Source organism: Postia placenta, assembly GCF_002117355.1.
Source record: "Postia placenta MAD-698-R-SB12 unplaced genomic scaffold POSPLAscaffold_2, whole genome shotgun sequence".
Taxonomy (NCBI): Eukaryota; Fungi; Basidiomycota; class Agaricomycetes; order Polyporales; family Adustoporiaceae; genus Rhodonia; species Rhodonia placenta.
The window spans coordinates 218395-237856 of NW_020169833.1; the positions used below are offsets into that span (position 1 = coordinate 218395).

Below are 19462 nucleotides of genomic sequence, written 5' to 3' on the forward strand. Positions count from 1 at the left end.
GCTGGGCCGGTGCAAGTGGCAATGCTATTACGTGACCGAAGGCTGTGTTTCACCTGTGCAGTGTGTACATACGCGCCTCTATTTTACGCCCACATACACCGTTTGTCTAGTGCTATCCGCATCCCCAGCTGCCAAATCAAGGCGTCTGCGAGCACGGGGTATCATCTCCACCTTCTTCTTGCGGAAACTGTGCAGCCTTTTTGGGGTCTCACTTATCGGCGGCTGTCCTCAGTCGGACGAGTAGAGCAGGTGTTGCTTCCCATTTCGGACACTTCGCATGCGTCCTCCTTCCGTTATAGGTCTGCCTACGACGCCCACAATTAGAAGCATACTTGCGAAGGAGTATATGTACTGGCAATGCATACGTATGAACCGTCAAGTTTCTTCTCGTCGCAGCCATGCTGTCTCCTCTTGTTGCTCACACGATTCACGAAATTGTTACCACGGTAGAGAACGACGTCCTCCATGGCTCTAGCCTCTTCTTGAATAGCGATGGCAAGTTCCGAAGGGCACAGCGCCTGACGTCGGAGGCGCTGAACATCTTGCGTCTCCTCCGAGACCAGATGGACGATGTCCAGAGGGCGGAGTACGGTACACTCTACGGCCGGTACGTGCTATAGACTACACCTTTATCTATTACTTATACGTCATTTCTCGTAGGACACAGGATGTGATGGGTGTCACACCGTCTCAACGCCTCGACGCGGCCAAGGATTTGTGGGACTTTGCTCATGTCAGCACACTTGATCCTACTCTAGCGCTAATAGGCTGCATTACTCATGGCGCGTTGATTCAGTCCGTCTTCCAGACTGTGAACGACCGGGCCATCAACCCGCCAGGTGCACCTCGACAGATACCCATCTCTCTGCCGGTCGAACCACGTCCAGCGCAGTACACTCTTCCCCCCCTGCCGACGATGCAGAACATACAGTTCTTGCCCATCATCCAGTATCCTGCGAGCTGGACACCTGTCACTTCGCTGACTCTGACCGCCAGTCCTGCAGGTACGCACGAGGATTTATGTGGTACAAGAACCGCAGTGCTAATGATGGTCGTTGAATTGCAGTGGTATTTCTGACTACGCCTGGATATGCCGTGCACGCACCTCAGTAGCCTCCGCTTACGAGGGTTGTTTGGAGGCTTTGTATGATAGCCGGTCTTTGCCGGGACTATGTCCGTCGTCTGTTTTGAAGTGATGTCCCAAACACGATGCATCCAGTTTCAGATTTGCGAGGACTGCGCTAAAGGGGGGCAGGCGGGAATTGCGCCCACGGCATAGAGCGCCTTATAAGCAGGAGGCGAGCTGTCAACAAGCAACCCGAAGGCAAGGGAGCAGAGAGCAAACCGCCGGACAAAGCATACAATACATCGTTTATCCGAGCAAGGGAGCAGAGCAAGGGACGGAACCGAGCCGTCGTACGTACACGATAGTGGCAGACAGAACGAGCACAACAAGTGGGAAATACAGCGACAGAACGAACGAATAATAGCACGTACAAAGGATACCCGCACATCAGCACAAAACGACCAGCGCCGCAACAACAAACAGCATAGACATCAAAGCGTATACAAGGAGTCCAGTCGCGCGCATGCCCATAGCGATGTATACGTCGCTGAGCATAGAATTTGAGCGCATCTGCAGATCGAGGATCGAAGAGGCAGTGCAGGCAGAGTCGAATTCGCCCCCACTAGTGCAGGATGGAGCAACGGCAGATGGAGTCGATGTACTCCCGAGGTGATCATAGCATGGCGGGCCCGGGCTGTCGCCATCGGTGCGGGGCGCATGTATGCGTGCAGTGAGGGGGGCCGAGACGTCGTTGGTATGAAGATTCGAGGAGGTAATGAGTGCAACCGGTCTCGATAGCTGATCGCACTCAGACTGGAGAGGATCAAGCGGCGTCAGAGTCGCCGAGCGTCCTTGTCGTACAGAACGATGATTGAGCAGCGCGGGTGTACGTTCGCTCGGGTTGCGTCCGAGGAAGACGCTGCGTGCCCGCGTACTGACGCGCGAGGCTTCAGATAACATATATGCGGGACAATGAAGGGATGCAATGGAATTGTGACTCGATGAGGCTTGCGAGAGACTAGCTGCGGCACGATCTTCTCCGCACCGTGTATGAGCGAAAGGCGTCAAGAGCGAGTGCCATGTGCCTGCATACACTTACGGTCAGTGATCGTCTCACTAGTTCGAGCTTGGTGTGCATTGTACCTGATGTATCCTGCACCCTCAGACTGTGAACAAGACACGTCCGTCAGAATACCAGTGAGGACGCCATGAAGGTACGCACCACAAAACACGCCGCGCCTCCACATTTGGCAAGGATGACTTCACCCTAACCTTGAGAACCTTTTGGGAAAGGTCTACGCCACGCAACAATATCATTACACTTTTGAGTTTGCTGAAAGCATCTCGAAAGAGCGCTGCATCGAGCTTCGGGAGGCCAGCCCACAACTTTGCAACGCCTGCCTTTTTCATTACACAAAAGGTCAACTTGAGGCTGGATATTTGCGGTGACGTGGCCCGGCGAAGAAGCTCCAGCACAGGAGCGATCGGTGAATTGTCCCCGTGGGTGATGTCGATTGAGAAGGTCAGGTCCTGTAGATGAGTATTCGCCGAGAGATCGAAGCAAAGCGCTACGGGTACGGTATGTTACGGTGCATTAGCTTTCTAATATTATGCCGCGGGACGCACCTGCGCCTGGAGCTGCATATATGGATCCTTCGTTGTACATCGCTAAGCCATCCTGCCGGATGGGTTGAAGATCAAGTGTTCGTAGTGCTCGGCCTGCACCTTTGACTAGTTCATTGAGAGCGACATCTGTGCTCGATGTCGCACGCAAACTCGGGGACAGCCAAGCTATGATCGTTTGCAGGCGGCCGCTAGTACCAGAGTGATTGAGGATGTCGACGAGGTCGTGCACGGACTGGGGATCAGAGTGTGCAGAAAACTCCTTGCCCACCTCGAGCTGGCACAGCCGCGATGGCATGTGCTGGCGCAGAGGTACAACCCCGCCATCAGCGCCATGCTCCGAGAACGTGCACGGCCCCATGATACTGAGCCATTTGAGGGAAGGGAGGGCAGAAAGCAGGCGGGCAAAGGCGGCAGCCGTCGGTAGCGTGACATCCCACAACGCCAGCATTGTTATTTTGCTCCACGGAGACTTGTCGAGAGACGGCATGGTCTGCGCTACCAGACCAGCAGAGTGCGATCCAGAGCGCTCGACGCCGACTGAGTCCTCTGGCCGTGGCAACAGGTGTAAGTGCCACACCTGTGAAGCGGGCAGAAGACGCAGGGCGGAGAGCGTCCGGGAATTAGTAGCAGTTTTCGCGAAATGGACATCATGGAGACTCAGTCGCTTGAGACCTGGGAAGGCGCAGACGAGGCGCCACAACGTCAAGACCGTCGGGAACGTGATATTATAGAGCTCGAGATGCCTGATCTGGTCGAAGCAGGATAAGTCGAGTAGGAGGGAACATAGCTCAAGATCCTGCGCTCGCCACTCGCCTCTCTCGATCGTCAGTTTGTCCACGACGATCCAATTTCGTGCGAGCCTGGCCGCAAACGTCGCTAGGTGTGGAATCGGAAGCCGCTCGCCACGCCGCGTTCCTCCTCCAATGCGCACCCGCCTTGGTCCCTTCCAGCGGTGCGCCAGCTTGATGCTCGCAACCTCCTCCTGCGTCCTGATTACCATTTCGTTTGGGAAATACCTCTCCGCTCTTTCTTTAAGCACTCCTTGACCAGCTCTTACGCACGCCTGCAAAGCATCGTACTCGCGTTCCGCACCGAGCTCGTCAATAATTAGCATCCAAATCTCTACCGGGAGACGTGGGTGCATGGCACTATGCTAATGTAGAACCGCCGAAGGTGAATACACCTGGCCTTTCTGTGTGACAGCATCTCCACTCACCTGGAGATATTGTCCTCGCTGGGCGCCAACGAGCAGGATTCTGAGACTCTCGGTCTCGAATGGTCGCGTGCTGGGCAGAAGTAGACAGAACAGCCCCTTGGAGATGATATGAGATCGTCATTCGCTTCAGGAGCGTAGCTCATCCAGCTCTCGCGGCTTACCTTACTATGCCATTTCACGACTTTCAAACGGATTATTGCTCGCTGATGGGCCGTTTATCGTGTCCAGCTCAGCGAGAGGAGGTCAGAGAGATTTTGGAAATGTCATAAGAAAGGTGTGTGTTATATATGCGTACCCTCACTCTCCTCTCAGAGTCTTCTGGCAGGTTCTCTAAAAGTGGCTGAGTCCGGGCATTTTTGATTCGGCTGGAGGGAGAAAGAACTCAGGAAGGTAAGAAACACATGTTCTACACGCCGATCACATCCATCCATGAACCGCCTTCAGTGCGGTTCCTGCCCTTATAAATAGGTGCCCGAGGGAGGCCCCCGACGCGCGGTGACTGCCGCGGCATGTTTCGAAGGCCGGGATTCGACTCAAATCGGTTGCCTGTGCGCATGTCGATAGTACTGGTATCAGGGGCTGATTGCAGAGCCCTTGCGCAAACTACACAGGGACACCCGGGAACATCGAGGCATCATTAATGACTCTCTCACGGTGTGCACCCCTTTCTCATGTCTGCCGAATTCGTCCACTTCTCCGATCTCGAAGCCTGATAGCCACATGTTCTACGTAAGTTCTCGTCTATCTGGCATTTCACCTGTCTGCCATATGACTTCCTCTGGGACCGCGAGACGCACACCGTCGTTGAACGCATCCGGGACGGGATAAACATGTACGTCGCCATACCGTAGAAGTAGGGTATCGCAGACCGAGGCACATGGTTGTTTGCGTATCTTTCTTCACTGCACTCGTGACCACAGATGTCCTCGGACGAGAAGATCCATGTTGTCACAGATGTATACATACAAATTCATGGTTCAGATAGCGGCGTCCATCTTATGCAACGGACCAGATACCGGGCAGTGATAGTCGAGTAAAGCAAATGAGGCATACATGCATGATGGGGGAAGCGAGTCGCAGTACACGCAGCACCCGATAGGGGCCATCATTTTGCGCAGGACAAATGGAAGATACATCGGCAGGGAGAGTGGAACTGATAGTCCGTACAGAACATACTGCGCAGCAGGTAATGAAGAGCGCCGCCGCAGCAAACAGCGCACCAGCGCAAGGGTATCACGCGTAGCCCGGTCGTCCGGGCGCCCAGAGCAACGGCTGCATCGAGGATCGCGGTTGAGTGGACCTGCGGGCCCAAGAGACACGCGAGCCTGGGCTCGAGACGTCGTTGATGTTGATTGAGCAGCTTGAGAAGAGGTCGTCAGCGCACCGGCGGCTGATCGCATCCAACGCAAAGAGCGTCAGGCGGCCAACGTCACACTCGCCCAGCCGCCTGTAACCTGTTGCGCAGAGCAGTTGAGAAGGGGGGACGGACCCGGTGTATCGAGCGGCACGGATGGAAGCCAAAGTCCACCGGGCTCGAGGAGGACACCGTGTCTGTGCGAGCGCGTGTCGAGGGCGTGGCATCTGGGTAAGCGCCTCGCGTAATTGAATAGGTTGAAATCGATGAAGGAGACGTTACGTTGAATAACGTGACGACGTGAAGAGGAGGCGATAATAAGAATGTGCGTAGAGGATTTGAAAGACGTGAATATGGGGCAATCAACGGTCAAGGCGGTGCTGTGGTTCGGTGGATTGGGCTCTTCTCCGCACCCGCCGCGAGCGAGGGACACCTAGAGCCAGTGCCATGTGCCTGCAGACACCGGTCGTCAGTGACTATTTTACCGATTCGAGCTCAGTATCCACCATACCTGAGGGATCCTCCACACTGATCCTATAGACAAATCACAGCTGTTAGAGCAGCAGCGAGGGTATCATTGAGCTACGCACCGCAGAATACGCCGCGCCTCCAGCGCTGGTAAGCATGACCTTACCGCATCTACGTGCGCCTCTGTAAATTCGTTCACACGAGGGAATCGCATTTCGACTACGTTCAGCTTGTCGAAGATGTCGCGGCAGAGGGCTTCATCGAGCTGCAGGAGGCCAGTCCAAAACTTTGCAAGGTCCTCCTCGTCCGTGACGCTGATAGACAGGCCTATATGGGATATTCTTTCCGATGTGACCTTGCGAAGAGACCCCACGAGAGGAGAGAATGGCGAGTCGTCCTCATGGGTGATTGCAAGCGAACAGTCAAGGTACTGGAGATTGTTGTTTCTGGAAAGACGGAGATAACTGTCTAGATATCCGGTGGTATCCCGGAGTATACTTTGAAAGAACACGTTATGGGACGGATCTGCGCCCGGGGCTGCATGTGCTGGCGCTGGGTTGAACAGCGATAAGCTGTCTTGCGGAAGTGCTTTGAGCGTGAGACTTGTCACACCACGGCCAGCACGCCCAACGAGCCTTGTGAGAGCGACGTCTATGCTTGTTGTTACACCCAGGGATGGGGACAGCCAAGCTTTTATAGTCTTTAATTTGCCATCGGAATTAACTCTAAAGAGGAGGTCGACGAGGTCATGCACAGACCGGGAATCAGAACACAGGGAGAACATCTTGCCCAGCTCGACGGTTCTTAATTTCAGTAGCTCTTCTGGATGCAGAGACCAAATTTCTGTGGAGTCAGAGCGACGCTCCGAGAACCTGCATGGTCCGTCGATGCCGATGACCATGAGGGCAGGAATGGCATAAAGCAAGTTCGCGAGGGCTGCAGGCGTCGGAAGTGTGAGATCCCATAAGTACAGATTGCGGATATATCTCCACGGCGGTGCCCTGAGAAATGGCAAGAACTGTGTCGGCAGCCCAGTGAAGTGCTTTGTAAGCGCTTCAGGTTCCTCGAGGCTGATATCGACGGGCGGCCGCACCAGTACTGCGCTCAGGCTGGTGGTGTACAGACTGCGCAAGGCCGAGAGTGCCCGTGCATCGACTGCGGTATTGACAATCTCGACGCCACGGAAGAACAGCTGCGTGAGGCTTGGGAGCCCGCACACCAGGCGCCAGAACGTCAGGACGGTAGGAAACGTGACGTCATACAAGTGGAGGGTTGTGATCCTGTCGAAGCGGCCTATATCGAGCAGCAGGGTACGCAGATCGAGATCGTGCGCCCGCCACTCCGCCCTCTCGATCGTCAGCGCCTGCACGTCAGTCCAATTTGGTGCGAGCCTCGACGCGAATGTCGCCAGGTGCGGAATCGGACGCCGCTCGCCGCCATGCCTGCCCCCCTCGATGTGCACCCGCCGTGGACCCGTCCAGCGTAACTCCAGGTTGATGTTCGCAACCTCCTCCTTCGTCCTGAATGCCATTTTGGTTGGAATGTACTTCTCTGCTCTCTCTCGAAGCAACCCGTCGCTAGCTTCTGAGCATGCTCTCAACACGTCGTATTCACTTTCCGCACCGAGCTCGTCGATGACCTGCAACCAGACCTCCAGTGGGAGAGGCCGAAGCATGGCCGGGGATGTCCTTCGAGTAGTGGTGAATGAAGCTGACGATTTGGTATGATAATACCGCCACGTACTCGCATGCCTCGTCAATTGTAACCTTAGTGTTGAGTGGGGATCCGAGAAGTCTTGCCCGGTCGTGAAGCAAGTCTCGCACAAAAATAGGATGCACCTCCGACCTTGTAGATGATATAGAATAATGATCTACCCCAGGAGCACATAAAGCGGAGATCGAGGTCTCCCCGACTCACTCTTCGTCACTCCACCTGCCCAAATATGTTCTTCTCAGCATTCTTGGGCTCTCCAATTCGCTCAGCCGTTTCACTCTTGTTCTTGGTCTTTCCATCGTGCCCCCACTCGGCGAGAAAAGGTCGAATCTTGGTTTTTTAATCGTGCCCCCGCTCGGCGAGAGAAGGTTGAAGACGAGTACTCGGCACGGTCGCAGGAGAGGTGCGCAGCCTTGCCATCCTCGCAGATCATATGATAAGCTGGCGAGGCGGTGCCTGTGATCCCTGCGTCCCGCCTCGTGTCCGTCAACATCATCGTCGACTGAGGCTTCCACCACGATCATCGATGCGTCTCTGCCTTGTTGGGCACCGCGCCGCCCTCGCTTTCCTCATCTGATCGTATCATTTCGGGTCCGGCGGTTGGAAAGGCCGCGTGATCACCATGTGCATCGCGTTCATCCATTCCCCCCCGGCACCACTCCTAAACCTAAATCCAGGGATCCTCGAAAGAACCATTTGATAGGCGTTGACTCCAGCGGCGTGCATCGGCGACCGCGGGCCGATCTAACTGCAGACCAATGGGATGTGCCCGTGCATATTGTTACACCAACCGACGCAGAGATCTCGCGGTCTGCGCACCACAGACATTAACAGAGCAACTGGTGGCGAGCATCGCACATCGAGTGTCGCCAATGACACTCCCACAGCGGGTCAATGCGGACTACCCTTTCTCGTGTCCAATGAGTGATTGACGATGTCATCCGCACGCCCCGCAAGCTTCTTGATGTATGCAGCCTGCCCCTTCGTCTGACGCATGGCCTTGTTCTGGCAGAGGCGTCTCGGCTAGATGCCGTGTGATTGCGGTACGGATACAGCCCTCGAACATGATTGGAATACAAGCAAGGTACGCGTGTTTCCTGTGCCGCCGTATGTCGCGGGCGGAGGCCCGGGGCGGTCTCAGTGTGTTCATTCGACTTGCTCCACCAGACGCCCTGATACAAGCTCCCCGGGTGGGTACTCCTGCGGGCCGTGTATTCCAGCTGGCGGAGAACGCTAAATCTCGAGGAGTGTCTCCGAGGCACACCGTTATCTGCGTCATTCCGGCGACATCCCGATGGCGTCAAGTTGGAGCAGCTGCTCGGGCTGAACGTAAGATTGTCTGAACACGACGCAGTCGACCGCGCAGGAGCTGCCGAGCCTCCTGTCGGACATGAGGGATAAGCAATGAAGATGGACCGAGCGTGCCAGTCGGCTTGCATAGAGGCCAAGGCTCGGCCAGGTTGCATCAGATGAGGATCCGACATGCGCGCATGGATCTGGGATATTCGCAGCTCAAATGTCCACAAATGATATGACGTATTGTCGGGAAGAGAATACTGTCATAATGCATGATGAGAAAGGGGATGATGGGATGCATTCTGCACCCGCTACAAGCCAGGGCATTCTAGAGATGATGCTGTGTACCTGTAGGCACCGGTAGTCAGTAATCGATTCACCAGTTGGCGCTCGGTGAACACTGTACCTGATGCTTCTACAACGTCAAAGCTATAGACGAGGCACGTTCGTCAAACTAGCAGTGCGGATGCCATGGAAGTACGTACTTTAGAACACACCATGTGAGCAGCTTTTGTTGCCATGACCTCACAATCGCTTCATGGCTCTCTGTGAATTCGGGTACACCATGCAGTTCTATTGCAACATGATACAGCTTGATAAAGCCTCGGGACAGGACTGCACCGAGGTGTGAGAGGCTAGCCCACAGCTTTCCAGAATCCACCTCGTTCTTCACGTGGAAGATCAACCTGATATAGTTTATGTGTTCTAATGGGGTCTGGCAAAGAAGCTCCAACAAGAGAGCAATCAATGGATTGTCCTCATTGGCGATTGTCGTTGAACATTCAAGGCGCAGGATACGTGTATTCGCCGAGACGTCAAAACATCGGGCTGGAGGGATGGTGTATTACGGTGAGTAGACTGGGAAAGATCATATTACAGGACACACCTGCGCTCGGGAATGCACATGTTGACACATCGTTGGACAGCGGTAAGCTGCCTTGCGGGAGCGCTGCGAGTGTAAGGCTCTCCAGCGATTGGCCAGCATGCTTGACGAGTCTATTGAGGGAGACATCTATGCTCGTTAGCACACGCAAAGACGGGGACGGCCAGGCCGCGATATGCTTCAGGCGGCGACTGGCACTACAATGAACGAGGACGTCGACGACCTCGTGTACGGACTGAGGATTAGACTGTGTAGAGAAGTCCGCGCCGAGATCGACTCGTGCCAATCGTGATGGAGCGCCTGCGAGTATACGGACGTCGCTGGAGTTGAAGCCGTGTTCTGCGAATATGCATGGTCCATAGATGGCGAGCTCTCTGAGGGCGGGAAGGGCACAGAGCAAGCGCCCGAAGGCTGCAGCGGTCGGAAGGGTAACATCTCCAAAATGCAGATGCTCGATGTTTCTCCAAGGGCATGTCTCGAAAGACGGGACGGCCTGTGCTATTATCACCTGCAGTAGCCCAGCGGCGGAGTGCGCTGCGAGTGATGCAGGTCGTTCGTCACTGGATTCCGCGGGTGGCAGCAGGTACATTCTGTTCAAGTTCCGCCTAGCGGGTAAGAGGTGCAGCGCTGCGAGTGTCCGTGCATCAATGTCGGCCTTGATGATATCGACATCATAGAGATGAAGACTGTTGAGGCGTGGAAAGGTGTAGACGAGGCGCCAAAAGGACAGGACCGTCGGAAACGTGACTTCGTAGAGGTGCAGCCAGCCGATCCGATCAAACAAGGCCAAATCGAGCAAGACGGAATGGAGATCGAGATCCTGCCCCCGCCACTCCGCTCTCTCAATCATCAGCGTGTCTGCGTGTGTCCAGTTTCCTGCCAGCCTCGACGCGAATGTCGCCAGGTGCGGAATCGGAAGCCGCTCGCCACGACGCGTTCCTCCCACGATGTTCACCGTCTGCGGTCCTTCCCAGCGTCGCCTCAAAACGATGCTCACAACCTCCTCTCGCGTTCTGAATGTCATTGTGTCTGGAATGTACGTCTGCGCTCTCTCCTGGAGCACTCCTACAGTGAACGCTGCGCATGCTTCCAACGCATCATACTCGCGTTGTGCGCCGAGCTCATCGATGATTGACAACCAAATCTCCACCGGGAGATGCGGAAGCACAGCCGCCGCAACTGTGTCTGTGACAGTACTGTTGCGGGTGAGCGCAGCTGAACATTCTGTATCACAACATCGTCACGCACCTGGGCATATTGTCCATGACGGACTATGCGTCGAATGAAGGCCTGAGAGGATCTGGATAGTCGCAACGTGAGTGTCGAGCAAAGGTATGTACGCAGCCTCGCTTTGATGGTTGTCATAACATTCGATTCAGAGCCCCCGCGGGCTGCGAACCGCACAAGGTTGAATGGTACACGTCGGCGCTTTATATGGAGCAATGCCCGTCGAGCGTCGTAGAGAACCATCACAATCTGGATGATGGATCGCCTTATCCCATGTCGACTGAATGTGTCGCTTCCCCAGCCTCTAGGCCTGCGGGTCTCCAGTTGTACATAACTCGTTTCTCGTCTGATACACGTCCGCATTGTCCCAACAGGGACATCTAGGTGCATACAGCCGCTGAGTATAATCAAAGTATCGTACTATTGAGGTCGTTTCCGGCCTTTGCATAGCTGGCTGCTCAGCACACCACAAATATGCACTACGCCAAGGTCATCGATGACAGCGCTAGCCGTCCATTCGACGATCAACAGACGTCGCTAACGAAGCACTGACGGAAACTAGGCATGTATTTGCACTTCCGGCCATACTGTGGCGAAGCAGAGGGCGTGCACGAGGATGAAGAATGCAGAACGTCCGTGCATCAAAGTTTGAGGTGTACATGTATTGTGAGACATCGAGGACCTACATTTGAACGACGTAGAGAATACATACGAGAAAGCGAGATGAGGAGAGCGCGGGCTTGGGTAGTGGTGCATATAGGATACTGCAGGGGCGGAGAGAATGAGAAGTCGTGTGGATACGACATAAATGGAGGAAGAACGAGTAGTTACGATCTGAATATACATAGTAACGGAATACGAGCAGTATTACAGCACTGTGGAAGACGGTAACGAATCGATGTCATCCCGAGGGTAAATTGGCAGGATTGTAGCGCCGCAAGCAGCGCGAGGCGCGCACACGCGTGTAGAGGTGTGCACTCGAGACGCAGTTGGCCGAGAACGGATATGAACGCGGCAAATGAGCGCCCGAGGAAGGCTCGAGTCGTCACAGGAGCAATGGGAGGGCAACGTGCGGAGGGAGCGACTGCGCGTGGACCCGCAGATCGAAGTGCAGGATTGGCGGTCGATAGCGAGGGGCACACAACTGTATCGCAAGCATAGGATGTGATTTCGGCTTCCGGGAGGGGGGGGGGATACTGCGCGCGCTATGGACACCATGAGGACATGAGGGACCTCAGAAGCGGTGGAGCTTCAATCTGTGCTGTGGCTGAGGCGTATCCGGGCCCAGCGGAGCGATGAGTGATATCAGGCGGGCAGTGGTACCGGTTTGTATGAAGAAGTCGACGAGATCATGCAGGGACTGAAGATCGGAAAGTAGGGAGAAGTCGTCGCCGAACTCGAGTGTATTTAACCGCAATGAAAAGGGCATGTCCACATGGATATGTCTATGATCAAATCCATGTTTCGAGAACCGGGGAACGTGCACGGTCCTTCGATGATGAGACGTTTCAGGTCAGGAAGGCCACAAAGCAAGCATGCAAATACTCCAGGCGTCGGAAGAGTGACATTCTGTAGGCCCAGATGCCGAACATTTCTCCTCGGAGGTGTCTTGAGGAATGGAATGGTCAGCGCTAGAAGTCCAGCGAACCTGGAGTGCGCTGTGAGTGATCCAGTGCGCCGCTGCACATGTATCTCGACCAGGCGGGTAGCGCGCCGTTGAAGGCCGAAGGCCGAGAGCGTCTGGGTATCGATGACATTCTGGACGACCTCGACATCGCCGAGATGGCAGAGCTCCCTGACGTTGTTGAAATAGCCTAAATCGAGTAAGAGGGAAGCCCGATCGAGATCCTGCACCCGCCACTCCGCCCTCTCGATCGTTAGCTCGTTTACATTGGTCCACTTTCCTGCGAGCCTCGACGCGAATGTTGCCAGGTGTGGGATCGGAAGCCGCTCACCGCCTCGCCTCCCTCCCACGATGTGCACTTCCTCTGGTCCCTTCCAGCGCTGCCCCACATTGATGCTCGCAACCTCCTCCGGCGTCCTAAATGTCATTTCCTTTGGAATGTACCTCTTCGCTCTCTCCTTCAGCAGGCCTCCCCCGGCATCTGCGCATGCCTCCAACGCATCGTATTCGCCTTGTGCCCCCAGTTCATCGATGATCAGCAACCAGACTTTTACCGGGAGAGGCCATGGCATGGCTGTCGGGATTGTGTGGTATGTAAGTGCGGCTGACAATTTCAAATCACGATATTACCTTGCAATATAATGCGACCTGGGCGTCGAGCGAAGATTCGACAGGTCACGGACGATCGCGATATGACTGTCGAGCAGAGGTACGCAGCACCACCGTCCTTGCGCGTCATATGAGCTGATGATTTACTCCGGGAGCTCAGAAAGCGGCGCATTTGGCCACATTGGCTCACCCTATGACCTTCAGTCTCCTCCACGACTCTTGCAATGATCTATGGACCGCTGACGCGCCGTTTATTGTATCCCGCTCGGCGAGAGGAGATCAGCGACGACTCGAGACGGTGGTAGGAACCGGACGTAGCAGAGGTGCGCAACCTCACCCACTTCGCAGATTATATGATACATAACGAAGCGATGGCTGTGATATTTTGCCTCGCCTCATGTCCTTCAGTATCTCCTATCGCTCAGGCCTCGTTTACGATCACCGAGGTGTTTCAGTCCCATTCGTCTCCGCGTCACCCTCGTTCATCTCATTTGATCGCCTTGTGCGTGCAGGCTAGAAAGGACGCATATACACATGCGCATCGCGTCCATCTGATGTCCGCAGTACCACTCCGAAAGTTACAAAGCGGGGGGCCAGAAGTAAGCCCTCGATGAACGGCGATTGCTGCGCGCATGGAAGGTTGCAACTTGGTCTAACGTTAGAAGATTATGGCGCACTCGTGTACACGTCCTCCCCCATGGTATTGATGCCCACTAGCGATGCGTCTAATCATCTGCTTCAAGTGATCAATGCAGAGACCTCTTCGGTCCGCAATGTGCATGTGCAGACTGGAGGCTGAGCCGGCATATCCCGTGAATGTCGGATAATGCGCACCGAGTGACGTCAATACCATTTTAAAGTGCGAACTGTGGACGGCCCTTCCCGATTTGATTGTGTTCGTCGACTTCTCCGCCCCTCAGGCTTGGATACCTCCCGAAGGACGTTACTCGTCCTTCGTCCGATATACGACTATATGCTGTAGTTGTTGGAGCGCATGGTCAGGTACGAGCTCGCAAGCTCGGACGCGCGAGTAGCCGGGGGCCGGAGGCCCCTATCGTAGTATATAACGACCGCGCGCGATGTATGTACGCTACGCGATTGTCCCTTACGGGCATCGCTACGCCCGTGGACAAACGCGCTCGCCGCGCTGTCGCACCGTTATTCCAACAGTTCCTCGCATGGGTATTCCCATGGGGCGACGCTTCTTCGACGCAGCGACTTATGTTGGACAGTCGTTTGACAGCTCTCAATGACATTAGCACATGACTCATCCAAACTTTGTGCGACTTCGGAGCCGACAGATATCGTCAATTCATGTTAATTTTGTATGTTTAAGCCTGAGAGCACTTCACTCATGAAGATCTAACCATATTACCGCCGAGCCTTTACGACTGCACAGCCGCCCTCTCAGCCCACACGGCTTTAATCGAGTCGTGTGCCATCAGCTTCTGGTGCCACCTATAACGAGTCGGTGCCCATCAGTGAAATAGAAACCATACAGCGCGGAGATGACTCACACCCAGAATGCCGGGTAGTCCTTCTCGACGTTGATGCCCTGCGCGTCCGGCAAAACCAGGGCCAAGGCAACATTGGTCCACCTAATGTGCAAACATCGTATCACCCAAGTCCAGTAGAACAAAAAACCGTAAGACTCACGACACGAATGCGATGTCGGCAACGCTGTACTTGCCGCCAATAAGCCACTCCTGCTTGGAGAGCACGCCGTCCAAAACGCCGATGACACGCGCGGTCTCCTTCTGGTAGCGCTCAATCGCGCTAGGGACCTTCTCAGGGTGGTAGACCTTGAACCAGGCGGCCTGACCGAAGTATGGGCTAAAGCGTATCGTAGTCAGCATGCATTCTCGTTGCAAGACTACAATGAAGGAGGCGCTCACCCTTGGCCAGAGGCTTGGAAGAAGAGCCACTGGAGCTCGAACACCTTATCGTTTGGCGTCGACGCAGAGATGCGATGCGCCGTGTCATATTTTTCGGCAAGGTAGACGATGATCGCGTTGGACTCCCTGCAATATCCTTATTAGCCATTCATCTAGCGCAACGCGTCTCCCGAACACACCAGACAACGAAGTCGTTGTTCTTGTGGTCAATCAAGGTCGGGATACAGCCGTTGGGGTTGTACTTGGTGTACTCAGCAGCCTTCTGCTCGTTCTTGCCAAAGTCGAGGTAGATGCTCTCGTAGGTCAGACCGAGTTCAGTCGAGACAAACGCGACCTTCCTGTTTATGAGAGTTCATGACGGGTAATTCAGGCCTTTTACAGGAAACAGTGGCTTACCAGCCGTTGGGGCCGGCCTGGTGGGTGTACAAGGTGAACTGCTTGCCGTGCGACATCGTCAGTTACGTGTAAGAAAGAAATGCTGAAGCGAGTTGAGGAATACGAGTGAGGAGGATGATCTGGTGCCAAATTCGCCTTGTAGAGCGAGCCTTATATATCACACGATCGACATTGTCACATCGCCGTCGGGATCGTGTGTTCATGCAGAGAAGGCACGACAGGCCTCAAGCTGGCGTAGTCAGTCAGCAAAGGTACCGCTCACGTTCAGCTCGCTAAGCTAATGAAGTGTCATCGCGCGGTCGCACAGGCGCCACCAATGCGTTGGCCTTGTCATTGCCTGCTCAGAAACTGCTGTAGCTCATGAGACATCAGGTTGGTCAGTATGACAAGGTTTGTAAGGCAAGCGACTGAGCGAGCAAGGCTTACCAAGCTCTACATATGGAAGGAGGGCGGATTTGTACGCCGCCAAGCGGTTAGTTCCATCTCCCATCATCTTGTCAGCCAATGCGATATGGAACATCGCAGACGTTTGAAGTTGCTAGTGCAACAAAGACATCTTCAATATTCGTGCGGGGTTTCTGTTTACATGGTGTGCGGCGTTCATCCTTACATGTAAGAGCGGATGTAGAATGTAGACTGTCTTCGGCGCATGCGATGATGGAAGTCGATCTACGAGTAGCCATCATGGTGGTGGCAACGGCGGCCCGGTGATCGCCTGTGTCGATCGCTCGCTCCTCATTCTCACTCTGCGTCCATCCTACTCGCGCTGCTGCTTATGCCCATTTATATGCCTGCTCCTGCAAGTTGCTCTCGTCACTTGCAGTACACCACGCCCACCTGATTCCTGGCCGTCCATGTCTAAATGCGTCGTCTTCCTAGACTCCATCTCCTGGACATGCTGACGATCAGCTCCCCCGGAAGGCTCTCGTGTCCTACGCGTGGAGGGAGGAGCATCGCTGCAAAAGCTCTTTGCGAGTCGGCATATCAGAGCGAGAGCTCGGGGTGCATGAAACGATGTGATTCTATGGGGTTGCCAAGAGCCCGCAAGGAAATGAGGTGTTACGCAGAAGACGAGCGAGAAAATATGGGATTGGCCGTAGCCGAGATGTTCGTGAGCATGATGAGTCCAGCCTAATGGCCCCACCGTGCATGCGACGATGCATTTGCATGGCGAGTATTGAAAGAGATATATTGCGGTAAACGCCCCTTGTTCAGTCCCAGTGGTTCCTACGTGAGTGAACCTAGGTCTACCGACTCCTCCTCATTCACTCCTAGATAGGGCAACGTCAGTCTCGTTTATCCCTTGCTAACGAGCATACGCTGGCAGACATACCGAGCTCATATGCTGCAGGATACCTGAACATGTCTCCAAAGCAGCCACCGCATCCTGCGGTGCGATTCCATCATTGCACCCTTCGGCAACTACTCGCGAGTCTATGGGATACGACGAGGAAAGTGGCTGGGCATTAGCACGCGCTGCTGCTGGTACTGAGACGATCCCCAACGCCGCAGGCACTGCCTCTGAGTCGTCGCAAGGGGACACACAGGTGCCGCCATCAGCCATGCTCACTTCTTCGGTCATTACAGTGCCCTGTGCGGCGCCCCTCTCTATCCCGTAACGTTTCCAGCAACCGGTCTTATCGTCCCAGTGCACTCCGACCCTGGAGATTCTGCGTCAGCGAGCTGGAAAGATGGTGAGCTCGACTATAGCATACCGAGTGTCGTTCAGCTCCATGCTACAAATCGGGTACATTGTCAACGAAGCAGCAGGCTGCACAACTGCATCGTTACACACCCTAGAATACCGCGTCCATCAAGCTTGGGTAAGCACGCTCTTAGCTCGTCCGCCCGTTCTTCATCTCCGACGTCCGAAGTATCAAACATGATGACATGAATGGAGACATGGACCAGATTTTTGAAGACCGGCCACGAGAGGACAGTATCGATTTGTAGGAGCCCAGCCATTAGTGTTGCCCAGTCTGCGTCCGATGAATTGTCGCGATAATCACGAGGGCAGAATTCCACTGCAATCCTAGACATCTGCGTGGATGTCACATGGGATAGAATGTCGACCACAGGAGTACACAGACATGATCTATTTTCATGAGTGATGGTGACAGTGAGGTCCAGACGTTCCAGGCACGTGTTCCCCGAAAGATCGAAATACGGAGCTTTGTACACCGGCTGTCAATATGGAAGCGGAATCATTATATGAAACGCACCTGCACTCTGGTCTGCGGCAAGCCACACGTATTTGTTGTCAGGTATACGCCAGGTTGCAGGCGCGCCGAGATTGAGGCGATGCAATGATTGCCCAGAATGTCTCACGAGCCTATTGAGGCAGACATCGGACTCTGACATCAACTGGAGGGATGGAGACGGACAAATTTTTATGTCTTGAAGTTTGTGACTAACGCCAGTAGTGATGAAGACGTCGACAAGATCAGCTATTGAGTGAAGGTCGACGCCCGTGCTGAAGTCCAGGAAGAGAGTCACCAGTCGTGGCGGTAAACCTGGGTGCACAGGAGTGCTTCGAAAGTCAAAGCCGTGCTTCACAAACGTGCATGACCACTCGAAATAGAGGCCTTCGAGAGAGGGAAGGGCGCACAGGAGACGAGCAAATGTCGCGACTGAGGGAAAGACGATACTCGAGAGATGCAGTGTTCGGACGGCGCTCCATAGATACGCCTGCGCCAGATCACAAATGGGAGCCAAGCGTATGCGGTTACTGACGGCAGCTATAAAGTTGACCAGTTCAACGAAGTCGGGAGTTGGCACGGACCCGTCGTACGCCATGCCCAACGACAGCGTCTCGAGCTGCGTGCGCGGCAGAAGACGGAATTGAGAAACGGTGGAGGCCTCGAAAGGTTGCTGAATGAATTCCACATTGAAGAGACCGAGCTTCTGGAGGCATGGGAGTGCACACACCAACCGGCCAAGCGTCAGAATCGCAGGGAGAATGACGTTACTGAGGCCGAGGTCGGTGATCGAGGGGAAGCGAGCTAGGTCGCGGAAGACAGCGTCAGCATCGAGATTACGCGCCCGCCACATCGCGAAGGAGATCCGCAGCTCTTTGACGCAGAGCCATCTCCCGCCAAGCCTCGATGCAAACGTCGCCAGATGTGGGATCGGTTGGTGTTTGTTAATCCCATTCCCGCCCTCGATGTGCACATACGTTGGCCCACGCCAGCGCCGCATCTCACCGCCCGAAGCCTCCACTTTGATGCGCTCCACCTCGTCTGTACTCTTGAACACCATGCTTCGCAATAAGCACTCCTCCGCCATCCAGTGGAATCCTCTGCACACCACTCGGCATCTTTCTAGCGTGTCGTACTCGCCTTCCTTGGCCAGACCATGAAAGATGTCCAACCATATCTCATTCGGGAAAGGCAACACCATGATATGCAGAGCTCTACAATGTTCCGGTCTCATCCAGTAAGATATCTGTATGCACTTCAAGCGCGCTTCCAGGCGGAGCTCACCGAACAGTGTCAATGGGAGGCTCTCGGTCTTGTGAGACGTCGTAATTTGTGATGGAAGTGGATGGGGCGCAGACCAGTCAAAGCGCGTACACATCCGCTTCGTATAGGCCGTTGATATATATATGTGCTGAGATCCGGGGACCCTCCATCAGCAAGGCCCGGCTTACCACGGATCGCGTGCTGCTTCGATTCGTGTCATTGACATCGCTCAACGCTCCAGGCCATATGAGCGCCTTCTGTGAAAGATATATTGAGACCACTAGCCAACCGAAGTCTTGATGCTCGTCGTTCATTGGTATCCTCAACTGCCTCCGATATCTTAATTAGCATCTCACCATAGCCTCGGGTCGGATCATGTACCACCGGAACCCGTTCAAGAGTCCCAATGCGCGGTTCAGCTGCTTGGATGAACAGTGTCGTATTGTAGCCGCCAATCTCGGTGGTGGTTGGCCATGTAAGTTGCCCATGGAACGCGACCAGCCTTCATTGTATGTGAGGCGGTGAATATAAATTTCGGAGGCCGGCGTAGCGCACATATTCCACATGGTGCGTCCTCTCATAATCGGAACGAGACCGAGAAACCGGGTACACGAAATGCTTGTATATG

The 19462-nt window shown here is 54.6% G+C and overlaps 6 protein-coding genes across 6 annotated transcripts; 1 reads left to right on the top strand and 5 right to left on the bottom strand.

The window, feature by feature from the left end:
* Window positions 1-320: 320 nt before the first annotated feature.
* POSPLADRAFT_1131193 (hypothetical protein) lies at window positions 321-7742 on the bottom strand (the record flags this gene model as incomplete). The annotated part of the gene is made up of 11 exons (XM_024484039.1): window positions 321-598; window positions 833-907; window positions 930-1182; window positions 1526-2000; window positions 2289-2634; window positions 2693-3812; window positions 3909-4004; window positions 4070-4111; window positions 5897-7418; window positions 7474-7575; window positions 7648-7742. 11 exons carry the CDS (start codon window positions 7740-7742, stop codon window positions 321-323), a joined length of 4404 nt encoding a protein of 1467 aa, XP_024342531.1.
* Window positions 7743-8992: 1250 nt separating this feature from the next.
* On the bottom strand, window positions 8993-10887 carry POSPLADRAFT_1072753 (hypothetical protein; the record flags this gene model as incomplete). The annotated part of the gene is made up of 5 exons (XM_024482545.1): window positions 8993-9087; window positions 9146-9168; window positions 9225-9567; window positions 9626-10818; window positions 10871-10887. 5 exons carry the CDS (start codon window positions 10885-10887, stop codon window positions 9068-9070), a joined length of 1596 nt encoding a protein of 531 aa, XP_024342532.1. The 3' UTR covers window positions 8993-9067.
* Window positions 10888-12083: 1196 nt separating this feature from the next.
* On the bottom strand, window positions 12084-13045 carry POSPLADRAFT_1052413 (hypothetical protein; the record flags this gene model as incomplete). Its single annotated transcript, XM_024480269.1, has 2 exons — window positions 12084-12294; window positions 12336-13045. 2 exons carry the CDS (start codon window positions 13043-13045, stop codon window positions 12084-12086), a joined length of 921 nt encoding a protein of 306 aa, XP_024342533.1.
* Window positions 13046-14051: 1006 nt separating this feature from the next.
* On the top strand, window positions 14052-14348 carry POSPLADRAFT_1131548 (hypothetical protein; the record flags this gene model as incomplete). Its single annotated transcript, XM_024484100.1, has 1 exon — window positions 14052-14348. A coding segment is annotated over one exon (297 nt), but the record flags the coding sequence as incomplete, so codon positions are not given.
* Window positions 14349-14467: 119 nt separating this feature from the next.
* POSPLADRAFT_1052414 (hypothetical protein) lies at window positions 14468-15429 on the bottom strand (the record flags this gene model as incomplete). Its single annotated transcript, XM_024480270.1, has 6 exons — window positions 14468-14540; window positions 14600-14680; window positions 14739-14915; window positions 14978-15103; window positions 15157-15315; window positions 15374-15429. 6 exons carry the CDS (start codon window positions 15427-15429, stop codon window positions 14468-14470), a joined length of 672 nt encoding a protein of 223 aa, XP_024342535.1.
* A 1240-nt stretch (window positions 15430-16669) lies between these two features.
* Window positions 16670-18772, bottom strand: POSPLADRAFT_1133078 (hypothetical protein; the record flags this gene model as incomplete). Its single annotated transcript, XM_024484300.1, has 5 exons — window positions 16670-16693; window positions 16755-17034; window positions 17089-17109; window positions 17169-17352; window positions 17596-18772. The coding sequence occupies 5 exons, from the start codon at window positions 18770-18772 to the stop codon at window positions 16670-16672; spliced, it is 1686 nt and encodes a 561-aa protein (XP_024342536.1).
* Between the last annotated feature and the right edge of the window lie 690 nt (window positions 18773-19462).